Raw genomic sequence first — 25,352 nt, 5'->3', positions numbered from 1 at the left:
TTCCTGGGGGAACTTCAGCCTGTGGCAAGAGTGCTGGTTTGCCTCCCCTTGCGCTCTGCCTGTTGAGTTGTCTAGGAAGAAAATATTTCAAGGACATGGGAAATAACACTCATGGTCTCCTCTGAAGGAAATGATACCCAGAAATCATAACGCTGGATCATTATGAAGTAGAAGTAGAAAGAAGTAGAAAACATGAAGCCACTGCCTGGATCCTCAGAAACTGTGAGAATGCTGTTGCTTGTTTAAATCCAGCCAGGGTGTGAATCCATCCTGGAAGTCTCTGCTTTCCCAACAACTGAAACTTGGCTCCAAGAGAGGCAATACTGTAACAAGACAACCACGTGGATAGGGAGTCCCAGGGCAAAAACCTGCTGCTGCTGCTGCTGCGACTTTGTTGAGACATCAGACATGTGACAGGTGGCACCGTGGAAAACATCATCTTGGCATGGAATACGTCACAGCGAGAATCTGCTCAGGATTACACAGGCGAGGGCAACTGGGCCAAGATAATGAGAAAGACAAGAATAGAATCTGGACAAGACAGTCTTAAGTGGTGCACGTACACAGCACTTCATGCAAAGCAGGAGCGTAGCTAGAGGGGGTGCACGACACTGAGTTTTGCAGGGTGCCTCACCCTGTTGTGCAAGCAGCCCCACGCCCTCCCCTTCAGAGCCATTCTGGGCTGCTGGAGCAAAACGGAGATTACGCTACTGGTGCAAAGCAGTCTGCACTGGCCCAGATTGCACAGTACTGTACTTACCCCCTGATCCAAGGGGAAAGAGAAGCTGGGGGACGGACCAAGGGGCAAGTTATCTTTGCTGGTTGCTGAGGAACACCTGCATGAGTGGCTGATGGGGCAGGAGTGTGTGATGCAGCACAGGAAGCAATCCTGGAGCACCCTAAAGTGGGGTGGAAATGGAGTGAGCCATTTGAGGGACTCTGGTCCTCCTTCTCAGAGGGTTTTCTGGGAATAGAGTAGGAGGCAATCTGGAGATTCTGGACTAATCCTTTGTCCACTAAGAGCTCTCAATGGCCCTTTGTTCTCATGGATGAGTCAGTGTCCTTCTTTTGTGTTTGGGAAGAGAGAATGGGTTTAAGAGATGGAGGGAGTGGTGGCGATCTCAATGTCTGCAGGAAGCCTGATTAGAACACCCTGTTGCTCAAGACAGCCAGAATTGTACAATGGCAAGTGGGTCAGTGCTCAGAATTTCCATCTGAGTGGGAGTTCAAGACTGGAGCTGAAGTGGCTGGTTTTACTTCTTCAAAGGAGGTCAAGGCAGCACACATTGTTCTTCGCCCTCTTTATGAAAATCAAGTGGCTTGAAAAGGACATTGGGCAAGTTCATGGAAGAGAAATCTGTGGCTGCCATTCCTTCTGAGGGCTTCCCAGCCAGAGCACCAACTTTCTCAATTGCAGGTCATCAAGAACTGGGATGGGTTGTGGCCTTGTGGTCTACCCACTGAGGCACCTGGTTGGCCACTGTGGGAAACAGGATGCTGGAGTTGATGGGCCTTGAATCTAGTTCAGCAGGGCTCCCTCTGTTCATATACACAGCCTTGGATGAGTGCCTTTGTTGCTTCAGTCACCAGGAGGCACTGTATTTCACTGCATCAAGGACGGAGCCAGGATTGTCCTGTTTCCTCTTCTCTTCCTGCTGCCAATCATTGGCCTTCTGATGATCCAGCCTGCAAGCACAAAGAAATGGGTCATCCTGGATGTGCTGTTGCAAGGTCAAGACACAAGAAGGCAGGCAGGAGCCATACTCCGCACTCCAAAAGAGAGGCCAGATTTTGGTCCTGCAAGAGCTGAAGAACACTTCACACAGTCAAGCCAGGCCAAACCTATTAGCATATGTGGAAATAGCTGATACTGTTCTGGACTGGGGAGCCTGGTGCTTAAAGGCTGATTAGCCACAAGACTCACTGCTATGGAGACACCATCCAGGCATGAGGGCTGTGCAGCCTACCTCACAGACCTGTGTGAGGGACAGCAATAGGAAATATCCATGAGCTCATGCTGTATGAACGCAGGCTGACATCCCTGAGTGCCTTGTTGGGAGGGTGTGGTGGTGGCAGTAACAGTGGGGTGCAGCTCCCTCCTCTGGCAATGGGTGCGACTCCCCAATGCAGTGCTCCTACAGTTGTGGGGTAGAGACTGAGCTTGGGTGTGGTGGGAGGCTGCCCCAGATGAACTGTCCTACTGCAGGTGCAATGTATACTTTAGGGAAACACAGACCCATGTTTTTACATGTGTTCCTCAGGGGACCTTCTTTTTGGACACTCTGGGATGCAGCGGCAAAGGAGCTCTCCCACACCTGGAACCCAGTCTCTCCTGTCACAGAAGGGTCCTTGCACTGCTTCGTGTTCTTGAATGCTGGGTCTCCACATATGCAGCAGAATGAGGTGGGCAGCATCCTGAGAATGGACTGTAGCACGTCAGACTGCAGCTGGGAGAGCACATTTCCAAATGCCCCCCTATGAAAAATCTCTCTGCAAGTAGAAATCCAGCCCAACAAGGAACAGGCTGGGAAAGACATGACGTGGAAGCACCACGACCAGAACTCCTGATGTCTTCTATTTATTTTTTATTTTGATTGTACTCAGTAGAGTTCAAAACAGTTGGAAATTTGACTCCTACAACATAGCCCTGTCGACCCCCTTAATCCCCTCCTCTTCCCTCCACTTACAAAATTGTCTTCCCTTCCTTTTCAGCACTACAAAATAAAATCCCAGCACCTGAGGTGGCAGACCAAGTGCTGCCCATCCCTGATGCTGTGCCAGCCTCTGACTCCCCAGTGTTCCATCTCAGCCCTTCTGTCCCTCTTCCTCTCTGTCCCCCCCTTCCTTTTCCAATCCAGGGAGTTGGAGAAGGAAGAGGAGCAGTGGAGGCTGGCAGGAGGACCAAAATGAGTGCCCCCCAGTGGTGTGGTTGGTGTATTTGATAACCTGGGCAGATAATTTTTAACATTCCCATAACATTTTTTAATTTTTTTGCATCCCCCCCCCATGGCAGAAAAGAGTATGGGGGGTGAACTGTGGGACACTCTCTCTCTCTCTCTCTCTCTCTCTCTCTCTCTCTCTCTCTCTCTCTCTCTCCTGCTTAGTCTTTCTCTTGACTGGTGCTTCACAGGACAGGCAGGTGACATTGGCAGCCACTCTCCTTGTGTGCCATTGAGCTGTGCTGGGTCTCTGTTTTATGTTCCTCGGCACTCCTCCGCAGAGGAGGCAGACACTTCACTAGTCCATAATTTCCACCAGGAGGCCTCTTTACAGTTGGACTGCATCTCTACCCATGTGCTGGGCGTGAGGGATGAGGCTGGTCTGTGAGCACTGAACCCTGCTGGCCATCATTAAATAGGGTCTCCCTGGCATCTTCAGTCCCCGCCCCATCCATTCCTTCCAATCCTGTCGTACTTGGGGATAAGAACATAAGAACAGCCCCACTGGATCAGGCCATAGGCCCATCTAGTCCAACTTCCTGTATCTCACAGTGGCCCCACCAAATGCCCCAGGGAGCACACCAGATTACAAGAGACCTCATCCTGGTGCCCTCCCTTGCATCTGGCATTCTGACATAGCCCATTTCTAAAATCAGGAGGTTGCGCATACACATCATGACTTGTACCCCGTAATGGATTTTTCCTCCAGAAACTTGTCCAATCCCCTTTTAAAGGCATCTAGGCCAGATGCCGTCACCACATCCTGTGGCAAGAAGTTCCACAGACCAACCACACGCTGAGTAAAGAAATATTTTCTTTTGTCTGTTCAAACGCTCCCAACACTCAATTTTAGTGGATGTCCCCTGGTTCTGGTGTTATGTGAGAGTGTAAAGAGCATCTCCCTATCCACTCTGTCCATCCCCTGCATAATTTTGTATGTCTCAATCATGACCCCCCTCAGGCGTCTCTTTTCTAGGCTGAAGAGGCCTAAACGCCATAGCCTTTCCTCATAAGGAAGGTGCCCCAGCCCAGTAATCATCTTAGTCGCTCTCTTTTGCACCTTTTTGCATTTCCACTATATCCTTTTTGAAATCCGGTGACCAGAACTGCACAAAATACTCCAGGTGTGGCCTTACCATCGATTTGTACAACAGCATTATAACATTAGCCGTTTTGTTCACAATACCTTTTGTAATGATCCCAAGCATAGAATTGGCCTTCTTCACTGCCGCTGCACATTGGGTCGACACTTTCATCGACTTGTCCGCCACCACCCCACGATCTCTCTCCTGATCTGTCACAGACAGCTCAGAACCATTAGCCTGTATGTGAAGTTTTGATCTTTTGCCCCAATGTGCATGACTTTACACTTACTGACATTGAAACGCATCTGCCATTTTGCTGCCCATTCTGCCAGTCTGGAGAGATCCTTCTGGAGCTCCTCACAATCACTTCTGGTCTTCACCACTCGGAAAAGTTTGGTGTCGTCTGCAAACTTAGACACCACTACTGGCCAAAATTGTAAAGATCTTGGTATTTTTGAATACCACCATCATGTTATATATCATTCAATGTGTAATTTAATGCAAAATGCAACTTTTAAAAACCACAGTGAAATATCTGTATTCTATCAAACGTTATAGCCAAAAAATCAGAAAAGGAAAACTACAACTGCGTTATGTAACAAAAGGTGGATTTTCTTTACTAAAATGAGACTGACTGTTCCAAGAGCCAATGAGGTGTTCTTATGACACAGCAAGGAACTAATAAGGTGTTAGTATGAGTCAGCTCTCATTTCCATGGTCAGAGCTAATGCTAGAACTCTTATTCAGTTGTGCTTAGCGGCCAAGCATGTTAGGATGCTGGGAGCAGAAGGGTCAGGCCTGGTCCCTGTCCAGGAGATGGGACTGAGAGAGGGCCCTGAGTGGGGAGCCAGCCAAGAGATAGAGAGGCCCCTCTTCCTCTTCCCCTCCAGCTGGCAACAGGCACTGGCCAAGCAGTCTGCCCAGGGAGGCCAAAATGCACTGGCTGAGACTGGTGCCCGCCGCACTGCCTCTCCTGGGGACTGAGTGGCTCCAGTGGAGTAGCAAGATGTGATATTGATAGCAGTAGCAAGATGTGGATGTGGTGACGGCATCTGGCCTGGATGCCTTTAAAGGGGGATTGGACGAGTTTCTGGAGGAAAAATCCATTACGGGGTACAAGCCATGATGTGTATGCGCAACCTCCTGATTTTAGAAATGGGTTATGTCAGAATGCCAGATGCAAGTGGGGGCACCAGGATGAGGTCTCTTGTTATCTGGTGTGCTCCCTGGGGCATTTGGTGGGCCGCTGTGAGATACAGGAAGCTGGACTATGGAAGATGGGCCTATGGCCTGATCCAGTGGGGCTGTTCTTATATTCTTAACTACAATTCCCAGGAAGCCTTGCAGGTCTCTTGTTATCTGGTGTGCTCCCTGGGGCATTTGGTGGGCCGCTGTGAGATACAGGAAGCTGGACTATGGAAGATGGGCCTATGGCCTGATCCAGTGGGGCTGTTCTTATGTTCCTAACTACAATTCCCAGGAAGCCTTGCAGGTCTCTTGTTATCTGGTGTGCTCCCTGGGGCATTTGGTGGGCCGCTGTGAGATACAGGAAGCTGGACTAGATGGGCCTATGGCCTGATCCAGTGGGGCTGTTCTTATATTCTTAACTACAATTCCCAGGAAGCCTTGCAGGTCTCTTGTTATCTGGTGTGCTCCCTGGGGCATTTGGTGGGCCGCTGTGAGATACAGGAAGCTGGACTAGATGGGCCTATGGCCTGATCCAGTGGGGCTGTTCTTATGTAAGAGGGGGTGCAAAACAATAAATCTCACAGGGAACTTCACCACAACTTGCAGGCGACCCCTCCCTCTTGGAGCCATTCAGGTGGTGGGAGCAAAATGAAGGCGAATGTCAGAGAAGACCCAGAGAGGTGTACACCCCACTTTTGCTCCCTCCACCTGTGGCTCTGAAGGGGAGGGGCTGTTTGCATGCCATGATGAGGCTCCCTGTAAAACTTAGTGCTTTGTCCCCCTCTAGCTATGCCACTGAGCAGTTCTCCTGGCAAGGTGCCTCCCAGGTGGAAGGGAAGCTGAAGCAGCAGCTGGAAGGAAGGAAGGGGGGCATTTATTGGTGCCTCTGCTGCACCCCCCATGTGTGATTCTCGTCATTCTGCTGTGGTATCCTGCAGGGGTTAACAATGCCTCTCCTGTGGGGGGGGGGAAGGAAACTAGGAGGCAGGCAGTGGCTCCTGGGGGGGGGCTGCCATCCACCCGCAGGCACTCACCAGGGCAGCCAACTGGGCTTGCTCCGGTGTCCATTGCCGCCAGGCATGTCCAGGCGGCCACTGGGTGATTTTCCAGCACCACAGCAGCCAATGTCTCACAGAAAGCACACCCCCTTGTGGCCAACTGTGCGCACCAATGACACAAACACACAAGTCGGCCCCTGACTTGAACTTGTACCTGCTGGGCACCTGGGCACTGCTCAGAGGCAGACATCCCCACTCGGCCAGTGGCACAGAGGTGTGGGGAACGGAAGCAAGTATCTTCCTGCTTCTTCCTCCTGACCTGCCAGACCTGCTCACCTTTAGCCTTAGATGACTACCAGCCATTTGGTTCTTCCAGTTAACCCTTTGCAACCAGGCTTGCCCATAGAAGCACCAACTGTTTGTACCCGTCAGCAGCTTGGGATGGCCCTGCTGTTTCTTAACTCCAGAACATCCGTTTGAAGAGAAATACTAATTCAGTCAATATCAGCTTTAATATTTTATCATTTTATTTTGGGCCATTATTCAATGAATTCAAGGCCAAGATCCCCAGAGCCGTCGCCACTGTCTTATTTCACCTACATTGCAGAGGGGGAAAGGACAGCATCATATAGAAAGGGCACCAGGATCCAGATCCACCTTCACGTAGCCATCACCGCCCTGCAAAAGCCCAGGTTGATGGTCCCCAAACCATTGCAGCGGGAAGAAGAGCAGCACGTTGCAGCAGCGTGTCCTGAACTGCTGGCCCTGCAAACGGCAGAGCATCCTTTGCTCACCCGGAGCACCCTGTTGTTACCTGGAGGAGAACATTTCAAAAGAACAGTGTAATGACCAAATGTGGCTTGTTGTGTTGAGCCAAAAGGGGATCTCTGCCTTGCCCCTGCCCCAAGAACATACACATCTTCTCCACACATGGCTCTGAGTGAGGTTGTTGCCCATCCACACCTAGGAAAGATCATCATCAGAGGGCAATTGCTGGGGGATGAAACTTACAGATTTCTTTAGGAAGCAGCAGTGTGTGAATTTCTCCTCCCCTACAGAGGAAGTGGGAGCTGACCATAGTATACAATGGACAAGTACAGGATTGTAACATTGATGTGTTGGCGCACCTCCCTCTTGCTCCCCTGCAACTCCTCCAGAAACATAGCAGATTAGACGGGAGTGTTTGCTCTTCCTGCTTCAGGTCATATGTCATAAGGCGATATTTTTAATCCTAGCTTTAAACATTGGAAAGTGCCACATGTCCACATGCAAGTCGATGTAGCACAAGGACTCAGCATCCAGCCTGGGAAGGAGTTTGAGGAGGCAATTTAACCCATATTATGGTGTCTGGGTTAACCCACGTGCAATCTCCTTTCCTAAGACCTGAGGAGTGAGTCCTTGGATTTTTAGCTGTAAATTGGGCAGCCTCAACTTCACCTGCAACATTAACAATGTACCACACCACAGGGCTGTTGTAAGCCACTACCTCTTGTATCCAGAGGTTCCCCAGCCTGTCATATGGGCAAAATGGACTATATTGCTGTCACAATGGCATATTTAAAAATGTTTGAAAGCTTAAAAACATATGTCTGAACACTTTTAAAACATAGGTCTGTAGATGTATTAGAGGATAAAACTCCCAGATTCTCCCCCTTCCATGTTCTCGATCAACCTTTGGCATTTATTTAGCCCAGTGATTTTTAACCTCACAGCACACTGGCAAGATACTGTCAAAGCACACCATCAGTTTTTTGGTGGTGGGGCCAGGCAGGGCCCATGAGAGGGGGGTGCAAGGGGTAAATTGTACCTGGCCACAGGGTCAGAAAGGGGGCCTGGGAGCCATAAATTCCCTGGGATCTTACATTTTCCTATTTCACCAAGGCCCATGAGAGGGGGGCGCACTGCATCTGGGCATATGGTCAAAAAGGGACCTGGAAACCACAGGAGGGGGAATAAAATTTCCTGAGATTTCAGAAAATGTTTGCATATATTGTGTGAAGACATGCATTCACATTTGGGGTAAGCCTACACAATTTTATATAATGTGAATAGTAGAAATTATGATCCAATTATCGTATGAAAGTATGATGGAGAAGGGCAGGGGTCCAAAAGAAACTTTGTACCCCCTGATAAAATTCCTCTCCGAGGCCCTGGGGCTGGAGGCTTGCAGACCAGCATCACTGGCCAGCCTTCAGCTGTATTCGGCACCTCCTCTCCCCACACTTGAGAGCCAAAGCTTTTGAGTGACCGAAAGATTGCACATACCATGTCCTAAAACCCTTCCTCTCCCGAAACAGTACCGTTCTGCACCAGCACACTTCACAGTCCTGCTGCAATTCTGCTCAGAAGGTTCATTTTCACATTTGTAGCACTCCAAGGAGTAAACTGTGCAAAAGGGGGACAGAAAAACAGAAGGAAGATTTCGTACAGCTCCTTCTTCTGGATGATCACTGTCTGGAGCTCCTATCACTCTCTCCTAATGAGACTTTCCTTCTCCAGGTGACGAATTGCTTTTTTTCAAAAGGATGAAGTCAGAAGTCTCGAATTTCTGCCTAATGAGCACCTGGAAGGAATGTAAAGTGTTGTGCTAGTAGCCATGGAAGGCGATCACAATGGGGTTACTCAATTCTGCAGCAGTTCTTGAGCTGGTGCAGATTCAAGGAGCCCCAGGGCTCAGGATCCAGTGGAGCTGAGCTTGGCTGGTCCCACCCCCTCCAACCCCGCTCCCTCCCCCTGCCGTGCCTACTCCCCACCCCAGAACATCTCTCCCCCCATCTTCCTCCACACCCCCACTCACTTCTCCACCGCCCGGCGGTCCGGGCAAGTACCAGGTGGCATTTCACAGGCCCAGTGCAGGAGCTGGGCCTTACGGCATGTTTGCAGAACGCTGGGTCAGCGCCACTGACGTGGCACATTTGCAACAGTGTGCACTGGCAGTAAGCCAGTGCACCAGGCTCTGGATCGGGCCCTTAATTCCTTAGTCAGGAGGAGCCATTCAGGCAGCAGTATCTGCCTGAGGTCTTCTGCCATGAAGACAGATGCAAAGAACTCATTTAATTTCCAACCGCTTCTGACATATTTGAAGAAGCTTCACACAGCATGCAACCCTGAAGATGTGTGCACCATCTACAGCACTCACTGGAGGGGTGCACATTGACAGGGATCTGTACCCACCCACCTTCGCCCATCCACCCACCTCCAAGCATTCCCTCCACCAGTCCCAAGAGGAAGTGGTGGGGGTGCCAGTGGCATTGGACTGCAAAAGGGGGAGGTAAACCTCTTTTATCCTCCTCTTGCATGGTAAAGAGTGAAAAAGAGGCTAATCCCTGCCTTCAGGTAGGCAAGTGGCAGGTGGGCAAAGGGTTCAAGGCACTATCTGCCAGCTTTCTCCCTCCCCCAACCTGCCACCTGAGACAAGGTTTTCGCTTCATGGTTGGACCACCCCATGACACCTAGTCGGGCCAAGCCCTAAGCCCGTGGCAGCGAGAGGGCACAATACACCATCCAGGAGCAGCCTGCCTGTTCCAGCACACAATGGGCTGCAACTCGGTGGCCATGGGAATAGGAGGCGGGACCCACCTTGGTCTGATCCACCTTGTCTCTCTTTGCATTCTTATCCTGAACCCTCCCAAGGGGTCAGAAGCATCCAAGTCAGGCAGGGTCTAGAAGTTGCCACCAAATTGCCACCTGGCAGCTCCCTTGGTGTCTGTCACTACAACCCCTCCTCAAATGCCACAATCAAAACATCCCCCTTGAGTTCTGCCTCACCCTGCGCCACACAGACGACGGCCACAAGGAAGGCAACAAGTGAAGTCTTCATGGCTGCGAAGTTCTTCGCCCTGGTCTGCCAAGGATGGGTTGGCAGCTGCCGGAGATGATTATATACATCTGAGATGCTTCCCCTTTTTGCAATGACTCCTGTAATTTTAGGGTTGGGGAGGTGCTAGTCTCTCCAGCCCTCCCAGGAGTGGGCAGGTCCTGATGCCTTACATATAGTGATTTTTTTTAAAAGGATATATGGACTACCATAAACATTTCTCTAATTGCACGCTTCACAAACTGAAAAATGCTTTTCTTTTGAGAAACAGCTTCCAGATAGACTCATCTATATCCAATCACAGTCATAAACCATTTGTCATTGGCACTAATTTATCATTTATTTGAAGGTTGGTTGGCAACCTTCAGTCTCGAAAGACTATGGTATAGCCCTACAGCACCCGGTATTCCCAGGCGGTCTCCCATCCAAGTACTAACCAGGCCTGACCCTGCTTAGCATCTGAGATCAGACGAGATCAGGCTTGTGCAGGGTAACATAAATTCAATAATCCATCCATTGTGAAATGGTAGGTGGGCTTTTTTCTTCCAATTCTGCAGTATCATCCTTTTAGCCATTGCAAGGACCCAGATAATCTATTTTCATTGACCCGGAGTCAATTAGGACCCACTTTTTAAAAGGACACTCTTATTGGGACCCATCTAGGTTTATGAGACTTTTAAAAAAGATCTAGAAAGAAATAACATTTTTATTTATTTACTTACAAGTAATAATATTTTATTTGTTTATTTATTTACAAAAAAGCTCAATCGCTCTCATTATGAAGCAGCCCTAATGAACTTTCAGGAACGTTCTCCTTCCTTTCCCACATTTCTCCCCAGAAAAATAAAAATAAAAAAATAAAATCTTTCAATTTTTTTAAAAACATTCTTTATCAATTAAGAGCGCAACCCTAAGTGCTCGTTGGGCTGATGCAAGTCCCTTGCGCCGGCCCAGGAGGGCGGCAAACATGCTGTAAAGCACTCTTCAGGTGGCACAGATCTGAGTAAGCCCATTGGGGTCACTATGGCTCTCTCCAGGGTAAGGGGAATTTTTTCCCCTTGCCTCAGGTTAAGCCTCAGCCAGCCCAGACTTGCACTGGATACAGCACCAGCCCACCAGCACGCCTGTTCCAGTACAAGTTAGGACTGTGTTGTAAGACACATTTACCTCCCTATATTTACACACGCTTGCAAACTGCAGGAGCTCAGCTCCTTGCAAACTCCTTGCAAACCACCAGTGGGTCCCGATTCACATTTTGGGAACCACTGTTGTAGAGTGTTCATGTTAGAGTAGATACAGAGAACCTCGGGTTCAAGTCTCCACAGGCGTAATATTGATTGGGTGAACTTGTCCCTAGGCCAGCCACTGTTTCTTAGACTCAGGTACCTCACAGGGTTGTGATGAGTTTAACTGAGAGGGAGAAAGAAGGGTGGGCTAGAAAGGAATGTTCATAGCCTTCTGTGTCAGATTACAGATGACAAAATACTGTCCGGGGATGGTTTTCTGAAAGGACTGTCCAGCTACAGGTGTGGGGTCTACAGCTCTGTGCATGTGTGTGTGAGCAAGAGCTGGGGGTAGTGCAAGAGCAGTTGGTCACCTGCTGCCCTTATAGCAGAGGCAAGGCTTGAGCCCCAGCCTTCACAGCATGGCCTCCTGGCCAATACACTGAAACATACTTGCACAATTATGGCAAAGAGGCATTTCTGGGCAGAGAGGTTCAAGCTGGAGCTGACTCAGTCAGGGGACAGCCAGAGTTGTGGGGGGGCGCATGAGATGCTTTCTGGGGGATCTTCAACGTGTGGCAGGAGTGGGTTTAAGAGATGGAGGAAAAGGTGGAGATCTTCATGTCTCAAGGAGGCCTGATTAGGACATCAAAAGAGCCAGGATGCTGCTGTGGGGTCAGTACCTGGAATTTCCATCCGAGTGGGAATGGAGTGTAGGAGCTGAAATGGCTGGTTTTACCTCCTCCAAGGAAGCCGAGGCAACACACATTGTTCTTCCCCAACTCTGTTAAAAGCAGATTGTTTTGAAAGGGGATTGGACACATTCGTTGGACAAGATAAGGTGGAGAACTCTATCCATGGCTGTCGATCAATCTGATGGCTGCCCAGTCAGGGCACCAGCTGTATCAACTGCAGGAGAACAGCAACTGAGACAGGTTGTGCCTTCATGCCCTGCCTGTGGACTTCCCACCGAGGCATCTGGTTGGCTACTGTGGGAAACAGGAGTCTAGAACTGGATGGGTCTTCAGTTTGTCCAGCATTGCTCCCTCCGGTCATATACAGCTTGTGGATTAGTGCCTTCATATGCTTTACAGAACAATCTTAACCTCTGCTGCAATAGACAGGCCAACTAGCATATGCCATATCCAGTGCAGGTTGGGATGTGGATGGAGCACAACTTGGACAAAGGGGACTTATGTCCCCTTACCCTGAGTAACGCCCCAGCCACCCCTATGGGGCTCCTCAGATTTGCACAAGCAAAATCACTGGTGGAAATCCGAGAGGCCCATGTAAGGCTCACCGGGCCAGGGTTAGGATCTGGCTGAAGTCACATGGCCACCCCCCTACTCCACCCACCAGCCCACCTTCCCCGCACCCCAAAACACCCTGCCACCCTCTCCAACTCTCCAAGCCGGCTTCCCTAGGCTGGCACAAACTTACCCATTGCCTGTCTGAATCTGGCAGGGAGGCCTGCACACATTCTCACACCAGCCTAGTCAGCTCACAAGCAGATGCAAACATGCTGTGAGTTTCTCTTCCCAGGTTGGTGCAAAGGACTTGCGCTCTCAGTCAGTAAGAGGCACTATATTTCATTGCCTCAAGGATGGAACTGAGATTCTTCCTACTATCAGATCATAGTCCTTTGGCCTTCTGATGATACAGCCTGCAAGCACACCCTGCAGAAGCTCTTCTGAGGCATTCATTTGCCAACCTTTGTTTTAGCAGGGCTCCTACACCTTTCAAAGCTGGGTGACCAGATTTTCATCAGCAGAAGCTTTTCTACAATGTTACAAAGTAAAATGCTACTTCTGTTGAATTCCTGAATGTCACAAAGCTGTTGAAAGACATAGGAGCCCTTCAGGGGCGGGATGGGCTCAGGAAAAATGTGTCCATTGCAAAATATCTAAATTATCAAACTTATTTGCCCAGTGCACACGGCTAGCCCAGCTAGGAGGCCAACTTAGGTGGTCACCTTAGAGAGCAGGTTGGCAGGGAGGCTCCCCTCATAGCTCCTGCTGCTCCTCCTCTTCCCATCCTGGACTTGGATAGGAAGCAGGGAAGGGAGCAGAAAAGGACCTGTGCAGGAGAGGAGTGTGGTGAACTACAGCCAGCCCTCTAGCCCAGCACTCTCCTCTCCACACTTCCTCTCTGCCCCTCAATTCCTTTTCCAACCCAGGAAGTCACAGGGGAGGAACAGTGGAGGTTTCTTAACAAAAATGTACAGGCAGCGTGGAATCTCAAAAGTGCTATTAGTGCATGCATGAACACGTTTGTACGTGAATGGTTAAACATATGTTTTTAAAGTCCACATGGGGACTGGACTCCTCAAAGGTAGAGCATGGATTGTGTATGCTGCTGTTGGAACATAGCTATGTCCATAGAAGTTGAATGCTATGTCACTTCCTTCAGCTCCAGAGCACGATGCAAGACAACGTTCAGGGTCCTGCATGTTCTGGTCACCAGAGGGCAGCACTTCCAATCCTCAAGGAAAGGGAGGAGACAGCATGAGAGCCATGCATGGAAGTGGGAGGGGGAGCCAGTTGTCAGGACCAGATTGCTAGGAGCACTGGGGCAAAATCCTGAACTGGGTTCCCCACTTGCCTCTTAGTGGTACTTTGGTTGCTACCACTGCCACTAATATTGAAGGCTCAGGAAGTGGGGCAGCTAGTGGGGGGCAGGGGCGTGCGTCCTTGGGGGGGTGATACCAGTACTGGCCAAAATTGTGAAAATTTTGGTATTTTCAAATAATACTATCATGTTATATATAATTCAATGGGTAATTTCATCAGAATGCAATGAAAAAACAGCATCAAAATATCTGTATTCTATCAAAAGTTATAGCCACATAACCAGGAAAGGAAAATGCAACTGCCTTATGTTAATAAAAAGTGGGTTTTCTTTACTCAAAACTGACCAATGAGATAGATTGTTCTGAGAGCCAATGAAAGAAATCACTTCCTGTTGACTTCACTTGGTTTTTTCAAGCATTCAGTCTGCTGGGAAGCAGCCAGTAAGGCACTATAAGCCTCTCGGCTTATAGTGATCTGTATAAGCATGCAGATTTTTGCCCCAGTAAGGCTTTCAAACATTAATGGGTGGGGGTGGGGGGTTCCCATATAAGCAAATTCTTGGATAATGAGACCATGAATAAAAGATCTGTGGATACAGAGGCCTGCCTGTATATTAAAATAAATACATAAAAAAAGACGCCACTGGGGAGGTGTCAAAAATTTATGGGCCTCAGGTGTCAAATGACCTTAGCTATGCCTCTGGGTTCAGGAGTAGGTCAGTCCTTGGACCTGCTCAACTAACCCCCGCCCCACCCTTTCGGGAATGGTTCCTGTTAGCCCTGCTCTTGACCTCTGTACATTGAGGGACTTTTTTGTACAGAATCTACAGGTGTACTAGTCCTGTGCATGCAGGCTCAGGATCCAAAGAGGCCAGCTGAACGCTTGGAGGTTGGGGCACGACCCCCCACCCTTCTCTCCATGTATTGGCTACTCCCCATTGTCATGCGGTCTGCTCAGGGCTACAGCAGACCCTCTTTGGAATTTTGGAAGGGGGGCACATTTGCTTTCTGACTGTTTTAAATAGCTGCGCAACAGGCAGAAATCCAGCTGGTGGAGCATTCATCACTGCACCTCCATGCAAAAAAAAGCCTACCTCACTGAACTGCAGCCTTTTGTGAAGCTGATAAAGACTCGGGAACCCTTTCAGGAAAAAAAGGTGGCAGCATCAGCTGTTTGACCAGAAAATGTGGTTGACCATAAAGAGCTTCTTAGCCATAATGACCATGTGGAACCTCCATGTTCAGATGCAGTCTACCTCTGGATGCTATTTACTGTGACCTAACTACTGTCACAGGCCTTCTTCAGCCCCTGGTGGGCTGCAGGACTGGAACGCGCTTTGGCTGATGCAGAGGCAGGGCAGCAGATCTTCCCAGCCAGCCAGCCAGCCAGCGAAAGAGAAGCCCCGCCCCTCCAAGCCCCGCCCACGGAGGAGGCCAGAAAGGCCCTCCAGGAGGCGCGCCTCCGCTGCCCTCCAGACTTCCGGTGGCTGGCAGGAAGGGCCACTCTGTCCCCTCTCTCTGTGGTGCACCCGTCACGTGACAGGGAGCGTTGGCTCGTCTGAGTCAGGGGCGCTTCAAGGGACGCCGGGCTGCTCTCCCAGCGGGTGGGCGGGCGGGCGCAGGTGGGCTCCCGGGGCCGGCGCCGGCTTCGCCCCTCGCTCGACGGCCTCCAGCGATCAGGCCACGGGGGCCCAGCCAGTCCCGCTCTTTGTGGCAGGGCGTTCCGCAGGCCCTGTGCACAGGTGGGCGAGCGCGGCTCCTCCGTCTGCGGGAACGAGGGGAAGCCCCGCCCGCGACGGGCAGCGTCCTGCGGCCCCCTCGCATCAGGCTGCTGGGACCAGAGGCACACACCCAGGGCTCGGCCCCCCCTCCAGGCTCCTTCCGAAGGCAACAGGCCCTGGCCGTCACTGCGTCCTGTGGCGGGGAGTTCCACGGGTTCCATCACCTGCAATGGACTCCCCAGCTCAGTCTCTTCAGTCTCCTTCGATAGGCGCCCAGGCCTTCAGGTGCCCTCACTGCGTCCTGTGGCCGGGAGTTCCACAGGTTAACGCCACGCCCATCACCCGCGAAGGACGTACTCCCTCCCTTCAGTCTTCAGTTATAATAAGCTATAGTAAGACACTGAGCTTGCTAAAGAAATAAATGAACCAGAATACATTAATGCAGCTGATTTTGCAGTTGAGATTGTTTCATCTGAGGCTGCTGCCGCCTGGCCTGATCCAGTGGGGCTGTTCTTATGTTCGTATGAGTGCGCAGCATCTTTTTATTTGCCAAAAAGGAGCCATGGGCAGGGGTGAGGAGCCTAATTCAAGTCAGGGAATCCACATAATGGAAGGAATTTGGGGCTGCCCCTGAAGACGGTTCGGAAACTACAATTAGTACAGAATGCGGCGCCCCGTGTGGTCACCGGAGCCAGGCGGTTTGACTCTGTCAGCCCGCTTCTCCGGGGGCTGCATTGGCTGCCCATTCGTTTCCGGGCCCAATTCAAGGTGCTGGTTTTGACCTTTAAAGCCCTATACTGCTCTGGGCCAGGATATCTTAGAGACCGCCTACTCCCGTACAATCCGGCTCGCCATCTCAGGTCATCAGAGAAGGCCTTTTTGCAAGTGCCGCCACCCAAGGAGGTCCGGGGGGTGGCTGCAAGAAATAGGGCCTTCTCGGTAGTGGCACCAACATTATGGAACTCCCTTCCCCTTGACTTGAGAATGGCTCCCTCTCTTGAGAGCTTTTGGCGAGGCCTGAAAACACTGTTGTTTAAACAAGCCTTCTGATTTCTGGCCTTCTTAACTTTTTTATACATCTTTTAGTTTTACAGGCTTGATTCCTCGGTGATCTGCTCTTTTACTCTTTTAATCTGACTACTGTTTTTATGGCCCTGTAGTGTGTTTTTAAATGTTTTTATCTGTTTGTATTAATGTTTTTAAATTCTATTGTTTTTTAATATGTTATTAGCCGCCCTGGGTCCCGTTAGGGAGAAGGGCGGGATAAAAATAAAGTTTTATTATTATTATTATTATTATTATTATTATTATTATTATTATTATTATTATTATTATTATTAAGGAATGACATCCCAGCCACCCCCACACCACAAACCTGCCCTAGTACAAGCTGGTATATGTTTCTTTTTTGAAAAAGAGAAAGGCAAAGAGAAAACATCAGCAGTTTATTATTAAGAACATAAGAAAAACCCCACTGGATCAGGCCAAAGGCCCATCTAGTCCAGCTTCCTGTATCTCACAGCGGCCCACCAAATGCCCCAGGGAGCACACCAGATAACAAGAGACCTGCATCCCGGTGCCCTCCCTTGCATCTGGCATTCTGACATAGCCCATTTCTAAAATCAGGAGGTTGCGCATACACATCATGGCTTGTAACCTGTAATGGATTTTTCCTCCAGAAACTTGTCCAATCCCCTTTTAAAGGCATCCAGGCCAGATGCTGTCACCACATCCTGCGGCAAGGAGTTCCACAGACTAACTACACGCCGAGTAAAGAACATCCCTCCACTCTATCCATCCCCTGCATCATTTTGTATGTCTCAATCATGTCCCCCCTCAGGCACCTTTTTTCCAGACTGAAGAACCCCAAACACTGTAGCCTTTCCTCATAAGGGAGGTGCTCCAGCCCAGTAATAATTTTAGTTGCTCTCTTTTGCACCTTTTCTATTTCCACTATGTCCTTTTTGAGATGTGGCGACCAGAACTGGATGCAATACTCCAGGTGTGGCCTTACCATTGATTTGTACAATGGCATTATAATATTAACTGTTTTATTCTCAATACTTCTGATGATCCCAAGCAAAGAATTGGCCTTCTTAACCGCTGCCGCACATTGGGTCGACACTTTCATTGAACTGTCCACCAGCACCCCAGGATCCCTCTCCTATTCCGTCTCAGGCAGCTCAGAACCCATTAGCCTATATGTGAAGTTTTGTTTTTTTGCCCCAATGTGCATGACTTTACATTTACTTACGTTGAAACGCATCTGCCGTTTTGCTACCCATTCTCCCAGTTTGGAGAGAGCCTTCTGGAGCTCCTCACCAAACATTCCAGTTCCCCCATCTTTGCTCGGAGACTTCGGGCATTAGTGTAAAAGCACTCGTATACAACCCTAACCCTAACCCTAACTCCCGTCCAAAATTCAACCAGGACCACTTCTGCTTAGCATTCTTCAGGCGGTCTTCCACTCAACTGCCAGGCCACACCTGTATAGAATATACACATGTACAAGTTGTGTGTGTTAGAAATGCATTTGTCTTTTGCAAAGACTCAGGCCAGACTCCAGAATGAAGCAGTATAAATTTATTTAATGGTCTTGCAAGAACGGTTGTCCTACGAATAGGCACACTTATTGACAATACACATAAGCTTTTTATTCTTCATGTTTAATAATAAACTTTATTTATATCCCGCCCTTCTCCCTAAAGGGACCCAGGTTTAACTACAAATTCCTTCCCCTATTTCCTTATTGGTAGGTACTCTAAGGCTCACACCCTATCAGAGCTGTCTAAGCACATCATGTGAATCTCCGCTCTGTTTACATCTCCCACTACTCTATTTGAAGCGCCCCCAACCCTTACTTATATATCCCCGTATATGGTATATATGTGGAGTTACTTTTACTTTAAGCTAGACATTTTATTTTGAGCTTTAACCACTAGTTTCCACTAGAATTTCCTGCAGACCCCTCTTTGTTCCTCTTTTTCTCTAACAGCTGGCTATAATTGCATAACAACCTTATGGCCAGAACAACTACAAGTCAAGCTTTGGCTATTAACTCCAGCTATCCTTATTATATAGATCCTTAATGCAAAAACATCATTCTTTGTATCTCACAAGGAGAGCGGTGAACTAGAGATAAGCACATTACTTATTTTAAATGTATACTCAGCCTTCCCTATCCCGACAGAAAAACTCAGGGCATCTGACAAGATTAAGATAAAATTATCTAATGATAAAAAATGAATCAAGTCCAAAAGCAGCAAACAGCACAATGGGGCAGATTAAAATCATCATGCTGACCAGCAGAAAATACAGCTCAGTCAGAGGCTAAGCAAAGTCATAACCCGCCTCCTTTGGAATGCTAACACATAAATGGCTGCTGGGACATCCAGATGAATTGCGCAGGCTGGATGCCAGAATAGAGAAGGGCCTGCAGTGAGTCACTGCAAACCATATTTCCAGACAACACCCGCAACAGGATCTCCCTTGGTGCCTCCCAGGCCAGGCAGTCCAGACCCTGAGACTCAATAGGGCTTAGGTCAAGGGAAGTGTGGGGGAGGGGAGTGGATGGCAGCTGGTGAACCTGTGGGGCACAGCCAGCCTGTGCTTGGTGGCCCAGGTGGAGTCTGATGGATTTGAGGATGGCACTAATAGTAGAAACTCCCCACCCGTCCAGAAAATAATCCACCCCCTTGATTCTGGCTATTGCAGTTCAGGTCAAGCCTTGAGTCCTGGGGGCACATCACCCTCAGTCACACACCAGTTGGGATGGCTAGATGTGAAGTCAGACCTCAGTTTCCAGTCACTGGGTTGCGTTTTTAGGCGGCTTGTGTTCAAAGAGATTACACAGGAAGCTTTGGCAGCAGGAGGTGGTAAAGGAGGCAAGACCCAAGTTCAGGTTCCAGTCTGGGCAAGTTGGAGAACATTTCTTGGTGATTCTCTTTCCAACGACCAGTGAGCCTGCAGTACACCAGGAGACACAAACAAAGCGATAGTGTTACAGGCCACACTGGAACCACAAACAGGAAAGAGCTGAACAGCCATCAAACCAACGTGGCTTTCCCTGAAGGTGACGCTGCCAGTTTCTGGCAATTCAGTGTTGAAGAGACAGTTTGAGGGAATCCTTTGCATGGTCACAGATAATGGAATGCACGGCCAGAATGACATTCTGAGATCCAGATTGCAAGACATCAGAGTCGTGCCGTGGCAAAAAGCTACCTTCAGCTGAGTCAGAGCCTTGTGTTGGAATGTGGGTGCAACGCCACTTTGGGGGCATATTTCTTTACTCAGCGTGTGGTTGGTCTGTGGAACTCCTTGTCACAGGATGTGGTGATGGCATCTGGCCTGGATGCCTTTAAAAGGGGATTGGACAGGTTTCTGGAAGAAAAATCCATTACGGGTTACAAGCCATGATATGAATGGGCAACCTCTCGATTTTAGGAATGGGCTATGTCAGATGCAAGGGAGGGCACCAGGATGCAGGTCTCTTGTCTGGTGTGCTTTTGGTGGGCCACTGTGAGATACAGGAAGCTGGACTAGATGGGCCTATGGCCCAGTGGGGCTGTTCTTATGGAGGAAGTGTGTTGTCCTGTTCCCTGAGACCCCAACTCTGCTTTCTGTGGAGCCAGCAGGAGGCAGAGGCGTCATTAAAGTTTGCATCATCCAGTGCAAGAACTCATTGCGTCACCCCAGGATGGACCTCCTCCCGTACCAGACCATACAGAATAAATTACAATGTCATACGCACAGCCTAAATGCAGTGGCACTGCTAGGATTGGTGTCAGTCCCATTGACTTCATTTTAATATATTACACTACAGGTCACCCAACAGCTCAGTAACCCACAAAAAAAATGTGACATGAAACCAGGCAGGTGTCGCTAGGGTTTGAATCCCCCAGTAGGAGAGCTCATTGCGTCACCCCCAGAATGGACCTACTCCAGACCTTAAAGAATAAATTATATTGTCATATGCACAACCTAAATGCAGTTGCACCACTAGGTTAGTGTCACTCCCATTGACTTTGTTTCATTATTTATTTTAATATATCATGGTACAGGTCACCCAAAAACTCAGTAACCCACAAAAAACACTGTGGCCCGCTTGATGACAAGGACACAACTGAGTTCTAATATTAGCTCTGATTCATGGAAATGAGAACTGACTCATACTAACCACTTATTGGTTCTCTTCTATGTCATAAGAGCATGTCATTAGCTCTCGGAACAATCAATCTCATTAACAGTTTTGAGTTTAAAAAATCCACTTTTTGTGCCATAAGGCAGTTGTGTTTTCTTTTTTTGGTTATTTCGCTATAACTTTTGATAGAATATAGATATTTTGATGTAGTTTGTTTCATTGCATGTTGCCTTAAATTACCCATTGAATGATGTATAACATGATGGTATTATTTAAAAAAAAAAACAAGATTTTCACAATTTTAGCCAGTAGTGATGTCACCCCATCCCCCAAGGGTATTACCCAGTGCAGTCCGTGCCCCCTAGCAACACTATGGGCAGGAGGTGTGTCCATTGAGTAACTTCCTCTCCCATGGTCCTATCTCTCTATCTCTTTTCCAGACCACCAGGGAAGCATCCATTCCACTGAGCTCTGTCCTCAGTGGCAGGCAGCCATTGCTGGAGAGCAACCACCCCTTTACTTCCACATAAAAGAAATGTTAAAGGGCTCTTTGTCTCTTAAGTTATATAGAGATATAATGGTTTTATTTTTAGTGGATTTTGGTGTTTTCCAAAGGTAGAAGTGTAAAAAGTGGTGTTATGTGTTTTTATATAAAATTTACATTATAATTATAAGTAGAGGTGAATTTTTTCGGTGATAACGAAATAAAAACACATAACACTGCTTTCTGCACTTCTCATTTTTGTGGGGAAAAAAATTTGTGAAATCCATGAAAAAATAAAACCATTCTCTTAACACCTCTACTACTCTCTAACACCTTTACATGCATGTAGCTGCACCTGTTGACACAATACCACCTATATCACCTACTAATACACTTTAAAAGCAATTATAATTCATAATTATAATTTATAAAAATGTGCCCTCGGAATGAAAACAAAAAATGCAAGGCTTTCTGCACTTCTAACTTTGGAAAACACCAAAAACCATGAAAAAAATAAGTTTTCAACAACCTCTAATTCTAAATTTTAATTGCTTTTAAAGTGTTCTAGGTAGGTTGTAAAGAAGGTATAGTGTCAGCAGATGAAGCCACAGTCATAACCCATACACACCCACAAATTATTATTTATTAACAATAATAATAATAATAATAATAATAATAATAATAATAATAATAATAATAATAATAAAATAAAAACCAATAATAAAAATAAATAAAATAGTAAAAATAATAAATAAAAACCAAATAAAGCAGTTATATTTTTTCACAAATTTGGAGTTTGTTTGTTTTTACAAAAATGGGAAGTGTAGAAAGCGTTGTTATGTGTTTTTATTTCGTTATCACCTGAAAAACCCACTTCTGCTGTTAAGACCTAAGCTCCGCGGCGTAGCTTTGTGCCTTGCCTAACTTTCCGTTGTTCAAAACTGTATCCTAATGAAACCTGCAAATTTATTGGAAAATGTTTTGTCAAAGCATAAAGACTGTTGCAAGACAGTGGACACAAGTGAATCTATTTCCTGAACATCTGTTGGTCGCAGGCTTATGAAACTTGCTGAAAATACTTTTGTTTGTGAAATGTTTTTGGAAGCGTGCAATTAAGAAATTTCAACGTTCTGTGGTTTCAAGGGGAGTTGCTTGGATCTTGCAAATTGTATTGCCTCATAAGAGTGAGGGAACTTGGGCTTTTGAGTGAACTGCTTTGTCCCAGTGGCGTAGCTAGCAGGGAGGCAAACCACAGCAGATGACACCCTTGTGGGGATGACACTTCCAGTTGCCAAAATTGTGAAAATCTTGACATTAAAATACCATCATGTTATATATCATTCAGTGAATAATGTAATTTAGAAAGCAATGAAAAAACGTTAAATTATATGTATTTTATCAATCATTATGGCCAATTAACCAGAAAAAGAAAACACAACTGCCTTCTGTTAACGAAATGTGGATTTCTTTAATTCCAAATTGACCAATGGACTGATTGTTCTGAGAGCCAATGAGGTGTTATTATGACACAGCAGGGAGCCAATGAGGTATTAGTATGAGTTGACTCTCATTTTTATATATTAATACTAGAACTCATGCAATGCAATCCAAGACTTTTCTTTTTAGACAGGCCTTCTGAGTTCCTGGCCTTTTTAACATTGTTTTATCTTTTAATACCTTTTCATATCTGGTTACAGACTTGGGTCTTTTTATAAACTGTTGCAGTTTGCTCTTTTAACACTTTTTATCTGATTGCTGTCTTTTAAGATGTCTGTTGGAAATACGTTTTTTGTCTTGTTTTTAAATCATGTTTTTAATTGTGTTTTAATCATTGTTGTAAGCCACCTTGGGTCCCTTCGGGGAGAAAGAGTGGCTATAAACAAACAAACTAACTAACTAACTAACTAACTAACTAACTTGCGCTGGAACAGGCAGGCCAGCAGACCTGCGTTGTATCCAGTGCAAGTTTCAGTTGCTGAGTGGCTCAACCCAGGACAAGAGAAATCGCTTTCCCTTACCCCAAGGAGAACCACCACAGCCCCAAAGGGGCTACTCAGATTTGCGCCACCGAAATCGATGGCTCAAATCTGAGCAGCCCGGGGCTGGCCCAGGCTGCCCGGGAGTGGGATTAGGATCCAGCATAACTGCTGGTTCCTGCCCCACCCCTGACTCCCTGCCCCGCCTCCCACCCACCCCGGGAATGCCCACCACCTGTCATCCCAGCCCCCAAAATGCCTCCCACCTCCTCCCCACCCTCCCCAGACCTTTGTGTTGCCTGAACCTGTTGACACAAACTCACCTTCCCCTGGGGCCCGTGACAGCTTAACTGCCTCCAGAGTGGTACAAAAGTGCTTTACACTCCTGGGCCAGCACGACACTCCTGGCCCAGTGACACTCCTGGGCCAGCACGAGGGACTTGCGTCGGCCTAACTCCAGGTTAGGATTGGCCCCTATTCAGTTGTGTGAGTGTCATCGAATTGGCCATGGTTGTGGTGGTGGTTGTTTTATTAGTTACTAATTTGGGTGACCTGTATTGTTATATATACTGGCATGTTTTGTTTAACGATCTTCCGCCTAAAGAGACACCGACTATATGATGGTGGTCAAGCAGAACAAAGAGGCTCTTAATGAGGCAATCAGGTCTCCCACAGCCTGCAGCAGAGCATCTGTTTGCACAACAAAGAGACTCTTAATGCAAAGAAGAGGCAATCAGTCTCCAGTAGCCTGTGCAGCCAGCATGTGTCTGTTTACACAGTGAAGGCACTAGTTTGGGCTGAATGTTCACTTAAAGACCTCATCGCATAACAGCAAGGGTTGCAGAACCTATCCCCGTTGTTAAGCGACACACACCTGTAGGTCAGTCAGTGGTTTTGAACCATGATGGCTACACTGAACTTCAGATGCAGGGGCAGTGTGTCAGTGAGTACCACGTTTCAAAACTGGGCCGATAAGCTCCATTTAGAGATATGCATGTAGTGTCAGGCCGGCCTTCTCTGTCTCTAAGCAGGTTCCTTAACTGAACAATGTGAATTTCCTGACCTTTCTGAACCACTCCAATAAGACTATTTACCTTTTTTCCAGCATTGTAAAGTTCTTGACTTTTCCCTTCACTCTGTTGTCCCCAATGTGCTCTAAGGCACGTGTAACATGCACACACACGTGTTGGGACCTTTTGCAATTGACTTGTGACACACCACAGTGGAACTTGGTATTTAACAAAAATAACAGAGCAAGAGAGAAAAAGTGCAGCATAGTAAAACTTATGGGGAAGATAAATGTACAATAAAGGAAGGGAAAATAAAGAAAAAAATACAATAAGATAACCAGCTAACTCTCAGACACATAACATGAGACGGATGAAGACTGTGGCCCCCCTCCCTCTCCCGCAGACTGGGTCTTTGGCCACAGACTAACAGGGAATCTGTGGGACAATCTCATCTCAGAGCACTCTTGGGTCCCAGAGATGGTTCTCACTGAGTTTCTACCGCCCATCACCAGTGAAGGTGGTGGTGGTTTCCTCCTGCACCACACTTTGAGACTGGTGTGACCAGTACTCCCGCTAAGGGGTCCTTGCTGTTGTGCACACCCCTTCACTTGCTGCACAGCAGCTCCTTGGCGTTTCTGACACACAACAGTGACATCAAATGTCGTTGTTGGACTTGTGAGAACACCAAGCTCCAGGCTGCATGGAGCTCAGCTTTGCTGGACACGAGGCCACGCCGCTTAAAGGGTGTGACATATGCCCAGGAGCAGCACATGCCCTCACACCTCCTCAATCCCCCCCCCCATTTTGCCTCTGCATGTGCATTCCCACAGATCAGTGGGCGAGTGAGCAGATACATTCCTGGGCCCCCTTCCCTTTACTTACCAGGGGTGCGCCATGCAGCCTCTCTCCTTGTGCCACTTCTGTTCTCACTAAACAGAAGGGGTCGTGTGTGCTGGGAACTGAGTGTGCATCGCTCCTATTTGTTGCCTCCAAAAGCAGTGCTGAGCATAAAGGCTGCATGCCAAGATCCTGGTAAGCAAAACGCCCCCTCCCAATTGCCCCTCCCTGTCCACTTGGTGCTTCAGAAGCAAGTCAGAAGAAGAGGATCAGAGCCGCCAGTGGAGCACAGGTTGGAGAGGGCAATGGACAGATAGGTGGGCAGTGCATCCATTCACCCACCCTCCAAGGGTGCCGCTCTAGGC

General features: G+C 48.0%; 1 protein-coding gene, 1 long non-coding RNA gene and 1 pseudogene across 2 annotated transcripts in view; all 3 read right to left on the bottom strand.

Moving 5' to 3' along the window:
- Positions 1–6,719: 6,719 nt before the first annotated feature.
- Positions 6,720–15,211, bottom strand: LOC136649336 (uncharacterized). The gene is made up of 3 exons (XR_010794383.1): positions 14,914–15,211; positions 8,476–8,595; positions 6,720–7,024 (listed from the first exon to the last, which is right to left on the bottom strand). It is a non-coding gene; the product is annotated as an uncharacterized lncRNA (long non-coding RNA).
- LOC136650807 (5S ribosomal RNA) lies at positions 10,416–10,534 on the bottom strand (annotated as a pseudogene).
- Positions 15,212–19,345: 4,134 nt separating the features above from the next.
- Positions 19,346–25,352, bottom strand: part of LOC136647550 (lymphocyte antigen 6E-like) — a 7,404-nt gene continuing 1,397 nt past the window's right edge. Inside the window, exon 3 of the mRNA XM_066623160.1 lies at positions 19,346–19,503. Coding sequence (XP_066479257.1) covers positions 19,346–19,503 — 158 coding nt within the window. The remainder of the gene's footprint in view (positions 19,504–25,352) is intronic.

This window comes from Tiliqua scincoides, chromosome 4, assembly GCF_035046505.1.
Source record: "Tiliqua scincoides isolate rTilSci1 chromosome 4, rTilSci1.hap2, whole genome shotgun sequence".
In the NCBI taxonomy this organism is placed as follows: domain Eukaryota; kingdom Metazoa; phylum Chordata; class Lepidosauria; order Squamata; family Scincidae; genus Tiliqua; species Tiliqua scincoides.
This window is presented reverse-complemented; position numbering and strand designations above follow the sequence as displayed.